The sequence below is a fragment of the Carex rostrata genome, chromosome 8 (assembly GCF_964058835.1).
Source record: "Carex rostrata chromosome 8, lpCarRost1.2, whole genome shotgun sequence".
NCBI classification, from domain to species: Eukaryota; Viridiplantae; Streptophyta; class Magnoliopsida; order Poales; family Cyperaceae; genus Carex; species Carex rostrata.
In genome coordinates this window covers 12,575,033-12,585,467 of record NC_135925.1, presented here as the reverse complement: position 1 = coordinate 12,585,467, position 10,435 = coordinate 12,575,033, and the positions used below count along the sequence as shown (strand labels likewise).

Sequence of the window (10,435 nt, the reverse complement as noted above, 5' to 3'; positions counted from 1 at the left end):
CCAAGTTCATGCAGATCTCAATCCAGTAGATCAGGGAAGATGCGATCCTGACCGTTGGGAACTCGATTGTGGCACGAGAGTTACGTGTCACGGTGTGTTTTATTACTGACAATTTATCCCCATTCAGATTTACCTCGCAAAAAGGGTTGCTTCTGTGTATTGATTGTGGGGTCCATGATCGCACATGAAATGCTGCACAGAACAGGGAACTCGGTCTCGATCCCGCATTTGGGCCTCTACAAATACGAGCCGCCTGAGAGTGGGCCACGTCATCTCCTCTCTAATCTCGCATCCAATAATTGGATCTGCGGGTCTCTCTCTCTCTCTGGTCGATCGAAAATTAAGAGTTCTTCCCTAAATTTTCTCTATCAAGTGAGTGATTCTCTTCCCTTTTCTATCTCTGGTCTACTTAGTTTTTTCTCTTGTTAGGTAGTCGTAAGTTCTTCTAGATTGTTTAGTTACTGTGCCCGAATGCGATTGAAAGATGAGGAGGCTAGTTTTGTGGATTTTTTGACGATCTTTCTGTTTGATAGGTTGGTTTTATTGCGCTGATTGTTGGCCAATTGATTTTTTGGTGCTCTTTTCTCACGCGATTTGAATTAGGGTTTTGTCGAGTGTTTTTTTGGGATCCGAAAAGTGTTGGTAATAATTGCTTAGATAAATGGGGTTTTTAGCTTCTAACTATGTAAGTTTTAAAATCATGACCCATTTAATTTGACCGACTTAATGAATTTCAATAGTCAACTCCTAGCTATGGACTAAAATTTAGCCCGAATATTATAAATTGTAGGTTATGTTGGTAGAAAAGATCTGTTCTTTGTATTTTGAGCACTGAAAGTAAAGGTGCTTGGTTATTTGAATTTCTCCCCGAAAATTTATATAATCTCCAAATTCAAGGCTCTATGATCTCTGTTTTCTTCTAAATTCTATTTATGAAGGGCTTTGAATTCTTAAAATGTATAATATGAGGTATGAACTGTAAGGAGTATAAGCATATAAAATTTATGAAGATAATTTCTGATCTTCAATAAAGAAAAATAAGTTTGTTTCAAGTATGCATTTGAGTTAATTCAAGAAAAAAAGAAGCTGTGACTGTTGAGGCCACTTTTTCGTTGTTCATCATTCTGACGGCTGATCCAGATATTTATTATGCAGGTCTACGACTGCAGTTTGAAGTTGCATAGTTTCCTCGGGTGCTGAAGCGATCGATTTTTCAGGGCAAATCTTGCTTCATTGGCTAATTTATAACTTATCATGGTAGCTATACATTCTGCTCCGTACAATTTTATATTGCAAAGATTGAGATATAGGCTGGTAGTTACTGGAACCTGGTGGGTACAATCAGGATTCTATCAGGGTTAACTGGCATAGTTTGAGGCCTATATCATAATTGTTCAAGCAAACCACAGTATTCGTTACTTATTAAGTTCACCGTTAGCTGTGCAATAAAATTGTTTAGTTCTTCAACTAGATCAGGTCTATTCGAAATCAACCTTAACCATGTTTGAGCAAACCAGAGAAGCCTCAAAGAGGCCCCAAAAGAAATGAAAAGGAGTTCAAGAAATTGATGGTCAAATGTAGTCCGTAGTTTCTATAACGAGCAAATCAGTCTGTTAATTACAAAATCTGCTGTAAAATGAAGGCCACAAATGAGAATCTGCCACCAAATGTGATAAAGCAACTCGCGAAAGAGCTGAAGAACTTGGATGAGTCCCCTCCTGAGGGTATAAAAGTCAGTATCAATGATGACGACTTCTCCACCATTTTTGCCGATATTGAAGGCCCATGTATGTCCTAATCTCTTTTTATAAATATAAACATGTACAAACTACAAACCTGTCAGAAGGAGAGTTCCTTTAGATTTTTCCTTTAGCTAATGATGGACGAAATGCATGTGGAAAATGCCAATACTTTTTAGGGGTGCATGTGATATTTTGGTTGAAAGAACAAAAATATATTAATCCTTTTTGCTGGGATTTCTTTCCACTGAAGACTATAAAATGTTTATCTATCCTCTTTTGTAAATAGTCACAATCTCCACAATGTTTTGGTGGAAGGAAAAACAAAATGAAGTAATCCTTCATACTGGGATTTCTCTGCAGTGAAAACTATAAAATGTTTATGTATCTTAAATTTTATTATTATGTCCATGACCAGCTGGAACTCCTTATGAAAATGGGACTTTTCGCATGAAGCTGTTGTTGTCCCACGACTTCCCTCAATCTCCTCCGAAAGGTGCCAAATTTTCTGATTCTCTCTGTTTTTTTTTTTTCCTTTCTTCAACTCATATTATTCTTTATATTACTAGAATTGTACATCATAACCTTCTCCTATTTAAATTATCATCTTCCTTTTAATGTTGTAGGTTACTTCCTGACAAAAATCTTCCATCCCAATATAGCAACAAATGGAGAGATTTGTGTGAACACTCTTAAAAAGGACTGGAACCCTAGTCTTGGATTGCGCCATGTTTTGATTGTAAGTCAAGAATGAAGCTCTCTCTCTCTCTCTCACACACACACATGCCTGTATATGCTCACCTAAATTTTTTAAGATATCTTTCTATGGCTGAATGACTGAATTACTGCTTTGTCCAACTTTCACTGGTTATTTTCTTAGTAAATGATTTTTTGTTCCTTTTCTTGCCAGATAGCAGATTTGGCTCAAATGGAAAGATTTCTGTTAAATATTTAAAAACAGCTTTTTCTATAAAAAGTATGTATTTTTCAAAATACTGGAAAGACACTCAATGTGCCATTTCCTGCTCCACAACAAAAGGATTAGAAGTCATTTGTTGTTGGCACTTTGCCGACAACCATCAAAAAAAGAAGAAAAAAGGATTAGAAATCACAGAAAATAGCAAGATTATAAAATAACTACTTTTGTTACTTTTTGTATAGGTGGTGAGATGTCTGCTGATAGAACCTTTTCCCGAATCAGCACTCAATGAACAAGCCGGCAAGATGCTGCTAGAGAATTATGATGAATATGCCCGACATGCCAGGTTAGTATTAACCCATTTTTGCATCTCCAGGCTCCAGACACTTATCTAACTAGTTATGATGTCATTTCACTTATTTTTGTTCTGTCTGCTATAAATCAATAATGACTTTCTAGGTTTTTTCCTAATGCTAAGGAAAGTTTATGTATTAAGCATTTACCTCTAAAGAATATACCTTGGATTATTAATAAGAATGTCTGGTTTTGGCCCCTCGATTATTATTGGAATTCAATTTAGTCTTCTGAACTGGTGACCTCCAAATATATATGGTCTTTCGCAATAATATTTTGCGAATCCACATTGAGTGATTGAACAGCTGGCAGATTTTCATAGTGGAATGGAGAAAGATGTTTTACCCATTGTTTGCTCAATTGCGCAAAAATTGATTGCAGATTTGAGCCTCTCAACGGATGCCTATCAACCTGCACTAATTCACCTATATTTCTTTTAACTTTCTTATTGAATTCTTCAGATTATGTCCTACAGCTTTTGCGCATAACCGTATAATATAATATCACCAACATCTTCCAGCCAACCAGTCTTGACAGTATAAACTGATCTTTATTATCGCTCTTTAATTTCGTGTTTATTAGATATTGAAGTGTCATATGGCAATTTTCTTATACCTCAGCATACTTGTTTTCTTGAACATGTGATACAATTCACTTTGCTGTGGGGATTAGTTTTTGGTACTTTTTAACTCTGGGATGCATTTTAGTGTTGTCCTACTTTTGTTATAAATTTACATCTTATCCTACTTTTGTTATAAATTTACATCTGTATCCAATTTTTTGTACAGATTATACACTGGAATACATGCAAAACCAAAGTCGAAATCGAAATCAGGGGCAATATCTGAATCCACCACTGCCCTTAATGTGGACCCCTCGAGTACTAATAATGCACTTGGTGGCAAGAAGTTGCCACCTGGCCCCACCCCTTTAACGGCCTCCTCGAAAGGAATAGCAACAAATTCAAATGACCAAAATATCCCTGTTGTCACAGGTCCCTCAGCTCCATTTCCAAAGAAGGAATCTGGGACTGCCAAAGCGCTAGCCGATAAGAAGAAAATCGATGCTAGAAAGAAGAGCTTAAAGAGACTGTGATTTTATTTCTAGTAGGAGGGGGGTGTTACTTTCCATCTTTTTTAGATGTTTCAAAACCGGGGTTGTTAGATTAGTGCAATAGGGTTTGGCTTCAATCAGCACCAAATTTGTCAATGTCAGAACTGAGCCAATAATGGGAAGTGGTGTATCTGTGATGGAAGAAACACTAAATTGTTGTAGCATTACAAAATTGTTGTATTTTAATTATTTCTTTTAATTTTTTAAACTTGTCTGTTCTGTTTTTTGTGACTCCATTTTTTTTTTCTGGCCCTTATGTTATGTTCCGGTGTGCAAATTGCATTTTATTACAACAATCATTGCACATTTCATTAATTTTGCCAGTTGCGTTGGTATTGCTTTAATTTTACCCACACATAATTTATTTGCATTTTTATGGCATTGCTTATTCATGTTCAGGAGATTTTATTTTAATAAACAAGTAATTACTTATCTATTAAAGCAAATTGCATGATTGTTAACATTCATATATTTATTGCATAATTTTGTATATATTTGAATAGATTAGGTAATTATGCATTCTTATTTTACAAAATAAATATTGTTTGTTAAATGTTAACACTAGTAGGTGGGATATTTTGGATATAGAATTTGTAGACGCGCTCTTCATGTAAATGGGGTATGGTTGGAGAGTTCATTATCACTGTGTTTTCTCTAATTTATTTATCATAATTGGTACCACCGTGGGCGATACAATAATTTCGGGTTGTGATCTGGACCACCGGTTATCTGAATAGTGAAAAAAATTAAGGTGAAAAACAACCCAACCGATCCCAACTAGAAAAGTTAATGTTTTGGATTTTGTATATTTATGTAAAAGCAACATGTTTATCTGTCTAATTATACATGAATAAGGATAAAACTTTTCTGATTTGATGGCTCATGTGTCATGCATCTCTTCTCATCTTTATATACTCAAAATTTAATGTAGCTCTTAAATAAATGCCCCCCTATTCTATTCCTACATTTCAATACTGCGAGGCTAATTACATTGTTATTATTATACACTTTTCAAAATAAAAAATAAAATAAGAGCATTCATTCTACACACATTTATCTTTTCAAAAATAAAAAGGAAAAAAAAATTGTTTGAGTCCAATATTTACTGAATATAAACTTCTTTTTTTTAAATCATTGACAGAGGCTGTCAAAGTTACAAGAAACATAAACTATTTACAACCCGGCCCCTACAACTAACAAAATTTAAACACAACTCTCCCTCCTGCAAAATCAACCAGATTTGACTTCATCACATTAAATCAACAATAGAACATATATTTTAGAAAAAAAAAAAAAAATTAGGTATCCAATGAACAATAGAACATATATCTGACTTCATCACATTAAATCAACCAGATTACAAGATCAACAATCGAAATAGATAAATGCAAGAAGCTAAGAACAATGCATCTTAAGTATTAAATAATCACAAACTTTTTCAAACGACTCCAAGTCCTCTGAGCAAAAGCTACGACCACACAAAGTTTGTGGACAAAAATATTGTGAGAGTTGGTTTGACTGATGTATTATTGCATTATATATATATTTTTATTTTGTTTTAATTAATCCACTCTGAATAAAGTCAAAATTGTTGTAAATTAAAGAAAACAAAAGTAAATAAGATATTGAGAATTTATAAAAATGACTATCTTTTGCTCATATATTTTTTTTATTTTTGTGTGTCATACAAACTTACAATTCTTCTATTTATAGGCTAGAAAATATAAATGACAAGCCACTATAAATTAATTGTATTGGTTAATGTGAAGAGATAAAACATAAATATTTAAGAAGAATTCTAAAGTAATCAGTGAAAAATAAAATTAACATCCATAACTTAATTTATTTGTAACAAAAATAATTTTGTTAGTATTTTTATCCGAGATTTATTCTATTTAAATAGGATGTGTTATCACAGCGGAGCGGGATTTCTGTGCAAGAATTGGACAAAAATAGATATCTCGGGTCACTCCCAGTGGTTAAATTTGCCTTGAACCTTCACTTGCCGCACGACTGATCACATAATCTATGACACAGCAAAGTCAGGAAAATAATTTAAATCCGCAGATCTAATCCGATGGCCTGTGAATCATTTTGTTATCTAGTGGCTTAGATCTGACGGCTTATGTACCGTCAATTTCTCCAGTCCCGGTCAACTGTCTTTACCCGAGTGACTGAGTCGCTTGAAACTTCTTTTGGGAAAATAGGGACGCGTTTTCTCTCAAATTTTTTATTAATACTCTAAAAAAATAATAGAAATGACAAATATGTCCTCTTTTTTGTTTGTTTTTTTTTAATGGCTAACCGCCTCCCAGAGAGGCGGCCCACTCTCACTACTAGACCGTCCCCCACTGGAGCAATCAGCTTCCAATACCAGACCCTCCTCCAGTGGAACGATCAGCTATAAAACCTATATATATTGGTATTTTCTCTCTTCTGCTCACTCAAAACTTATTTCAACATCAGAGCAAAGATAAAGATAAAGATAAAGATAAAAAGAAGGGAGAATTTCATATATACCACTCAAAAACTGTGAAATTACTTATTTACCATCCAATTTTCTATAATTAAATATTTACCATCTAAAAATCTAATAACTCACATATTTATCCAATTAATCAAAAAAATGAGATTAATTAAGTTTAAGATTATATAAAATATAACTAATAAGTTATTTAATCTCTTCTCCTTCTCTGTCCCTCGCACAAATTTATGTTCCATCTTTTTTGACGTAACTTCCTATTTTCGCTTAAACTCTTCTCATCTCGTCTCTCCTACTTAAACTCGGAGAGAAGAGGTAGAAGATTCAGATTTAAGGATTCAAATTCCAGCTTGATCGTCTAAAAATAAGGTAACCGCTCCAATTTTTTCAACAAAATAACTCATACTAAATTCAACGATGATATCACAACCCGTTATTAAAGTAGTAACTGAGTTTGAGAATCTATGTTTTGTTACTGGCTCAGTTTAGAATATCTGTTTTTAATCTTTTATATTGAATATAAAGGAACGGTTCTAAGAAAAGAAAGAGAGGGTGCTAAGTTAATCCTTGATTAATTATAGTTTTAAGAAAATTAAACATAATTAATTTGAGTTTTGGGTATATTTGATATATACTAAAGTTATATTGAGTAAATATGTGAGCTTTTAGATTTTTAGATGGTAAATATGTTATTACAAAAATTTGGATGGTAAATATGTAATTTCACAGTTTTTGAGTGGTATATATGAAATTCTCCCTAAAAAGAAAGACAAGAATATAAAGGCGATTTCGGGTGATTTTTTTGGCGACTACAAGTAATTTTTTTTAAATTACTCTTTAATTAATAATTAATTACTTTCTAATTACTTTTTGATTAATTTTTAATTACTTTTTAAATTCAATAGTTCTACTACATTTAATTAAGAGGTGACTAAGTGTCTTTCTATTGTACACCTTTTTTATGTACTATTTCATCGGCTACATATTTTTCCGTATAAATCGTGTTTTAAAGTTTGATTAAAAGCACGTTTAGTAGATCTGAGTCGTCTGTTTTTGATCTATGCGTAAATTTTGATAAAATCCAATCGTATGTTTTTTATCCAGTCGTAGGAAGAATATTTCTGATCCGGTCGTCAGTTTTATCAAAAACTTACGATTGAATTTTATCAAAAATTTACGTCTGAATCAAAAACTACAACCTGATAAAAAATATTCTCGGTACGACCGGATCAAAAATATTCTCCCTACAACCCGGTCGTAGGGAGAATATATATATATATATATAGAGATGGGCTATGGTGCATTGCAATGCATAGGCCATGGTGTGCATTGGACCATAAATCACCGATTCAAAGTCCACATGACCGATCCAAACCGTTCATCTTGTTCTCCATATTAATATGTGCTTGGAGACCAAATTTTACATTTTTTGGAATTTTTTTACTATTTATTAAGCCACTTTGAAAATCGCTGATCCAACGGTGGCTTCTGATTTTACTGTTCCAAACAGTCACCGTTGGATCAGCGATTTTCAAAGTGGCTTAATAAATAGTAAAAAAATTCCAAAAAATGTAAAATTTGGTCTCCAAGCACATATTAATATGGATAACAAGATGAACGGTTTGGATCGGTCATTTGGACTTTGAATCGGTGATTTATGATCCAATGCACACCATAGCCTATGCATTGCAATGCACCATAGCCCATCTATATATATATTTTGGTTCTCTTCCTCAGAATATGTGGTTAGATGGTGAGGGGATTGAGCGTAACGTAACGAACAAATATCAGACCGGGACATCGTACTGTGCATCAATTCAAACATGCTCATATGATTTTGGCATCTTTTGGACCGTGTCTTTTGACACTAGGAATAAAATGTGACCGTGTAATTAATGGTTAAATTATGGCCTCAATTGCCATCTTCGTTGCACCTTCCAACAAAACACTTGGCCCGACATTTTTATTGTTACCATATTTAAAAAAAAAAAAATCAAAACACCTGACTGAGACGTTTCCTTTCTTTTTTTTCTCCTTTAACAGTGAGAAGTTTGTCCATAACAATACTCAAGTCTGTCAAGTCTGTTAAGTCTGTCGTTGTCTCCCTCAGATTTTGAAAAATTCTATTAAATATTCAGGCCACACAGACAATTTGCGGTCCCATTTAATGAAGACTGCACAGTCAATTTGCAATCTCAGACTGAACTCACTGGAGGAGATTTAATCTACGGTCCAACCTACTTTTTTTTTAAGAAAACATTTATTAATAATAAACAAATAAACTTTAGCTCAAACTTTGAGATATGTCAGACAGACAGAAGACACGAATTCTCTTATTTTTATAATCAAACTTTGTTGACACAAATTTCAAATATGAATGGTCATGGTTGGTTAACAACAATACAAAATGGTACTTAATTATAACAAGTTGACACAAACTTTGAGATATGTCAGACAGTTAGAAGATGTGAATTTCTCTTAAATCAAATATTTATAATCAAACTTTGTTAACACAAATTCCAAGAAAAAAAAGAAAAAAAATTAAAACTGAGCCGCAGATTATCTATGTAGACTGCGGACCTTAGTATTTGAGTCTGTAAATTGGCTCTGCAACCTAGGTAAAACTCGAATTCACCAGAAATGGGGGTGTTTTGGTTTATTTTTTATTTTTGAATTATGCTATTAATAAATATTTAAGAGTAAAATGTCATAAGTACTGTAAAATTGACTATATACTTAGTATGTAATTACATAATTTACTCTCACTCTCATTTGATCTCCATAGTTTAAAAGTTTACCTACCGCCCTACTTGTAAAGCAAGACATATTTGAGTAGAACTGGGGTGTTCTCAAGCTCGCCAACCTCCTTCGTGAGCTTAACTCATAAACTTATCGGATTGGCTTCAAACGACGCATGTAAACAATTGAAGCTGATCTACTTCACGAGTAATACATTTACATGTCAAGTTTATAAATTTTCGAACTAATTTAGGATAAAGTCAAGCTGAAAAAAAAAACGATTTATAAGTTAATTTTAATGTGGTCATTTTTCAGTTTTTTTTACCGCTTAATTTATAAATTTGATATGCAAACACATTGCTCGTGAAGTAACATGGTTTCCACAATTTGATTGCTTTATTTGAAGTCCATCTGATAAATTTTTTAATAAAGTTCACCAAAAACATGATGAGCTTAAAGAACACCCCGGTTCTACTCAATATATTTCTCTCAGCCAAGCACTACTACTTATATATGAAATTTCAGTATCCTTGATTACCAAGGAGAAATGAAGAAAGAGCAATAGATTGATATATATACAGAGTAAAGCTAGTGTGCACTATGTTCACCAAGCTTTTAAGTTCAAAATTTATTGAGATCATTTTGATAAGCATAACTCTAAAATCTATCAGATTAATCTCAAACGACAAATCCAAACTGTCAAAAACCAATCTAATCCACGAATAATATGACATGTGACAATACATATCTGTAGTGCAGTGTGGTGCCACATGCTGAATCAAGCTGCCACAACCTTTGGCCCTGTACCACAAGTCATGGAGAATCATGTAAATAATTACATTCCAAGATTTTAAGATTGATTCACGTTTTGATTCAGTCAGAAGCTGACAATTGTCATCCTTTGTTTTTTTCTTTCGTACATTCTCGAGTTAGTTATATATTTATGAAAGTTAAAAATATCGTGCATCATTGAGTGGTGGTTCTTTTAATTCATGCTTAAAAAAATCTTAGACATTGCCACACTCTTTTGAACATCTTTGCGATTCGCTGTATCTGGTCAATCACCGTAAAATCCAAATTAATTTTCAA

General features: G+C 33.2%; 1 protein-coding gene across 3 annotated transcripts; it reads left to right on the top strand.

Moving 5' to 3' along the window:
* The first annotated feature begins 242 nt into the window (after positions 1-242).
* UBC22 (ubiquitin-conjugating enzyme 22) lies at positions 243-4,333 on the top strand. 3 transcript variants are annotated; one of them, XM_078307021.1, is made up of 7 exons: positions 243-372; positions 1,156-1,257; positions 1,643-1,787; positions 2,158-2,235; positions 2,366-2,478; positions 2,901-3,004; positions 3,801-4,333. In XM_078307021.1, exons 2-7 carry the CDS (start codon positions 1,255-1,257, stop codon positions 4,105-4,107), a joined length of 750 nt encoding a protein of 249 aa, XP_078163147.1. In that variant the 5' UTR covers positions 243-372; positions 1,156-1,254; the 3' UTR covers positions 4,108-4,333. The 3 variants fall into 3 exon arrangements, with proteins under 3 accessions (XP_078163147.1, XP_078163148.1, XP_078163149.1); XM_078307022.1 differs by having other exon boundaries at positions 251-372; positions 791-1,257; XM_078307023.1 differs by lacking the exon at positions 243-372 and adding an exon at positions 409-533.
* The last annotated feature ends 6,102 nt before the right edge of the window (positions 4,334-10,435 follow it).

Excerpts from the sequence above, each read along its gene's own strand:
- UBC22 (XM_078307021.1), top strand. Across the intron at positions 2,236-2,365 it reads CCCTCAATCTCCTCCGAAAG|GTTACTTCCTGACAAAAATC; the intron begins GTGCCAAATTTT and ends TTAATGTTGTAG. Across the intron at positions 3,005-3,800 it reads GAATATGCCCGACATGCCAG|ATTATACACTGGAATACATG; the intron begins GTTAGTATTAAC and ends TTTTTTGTACAG.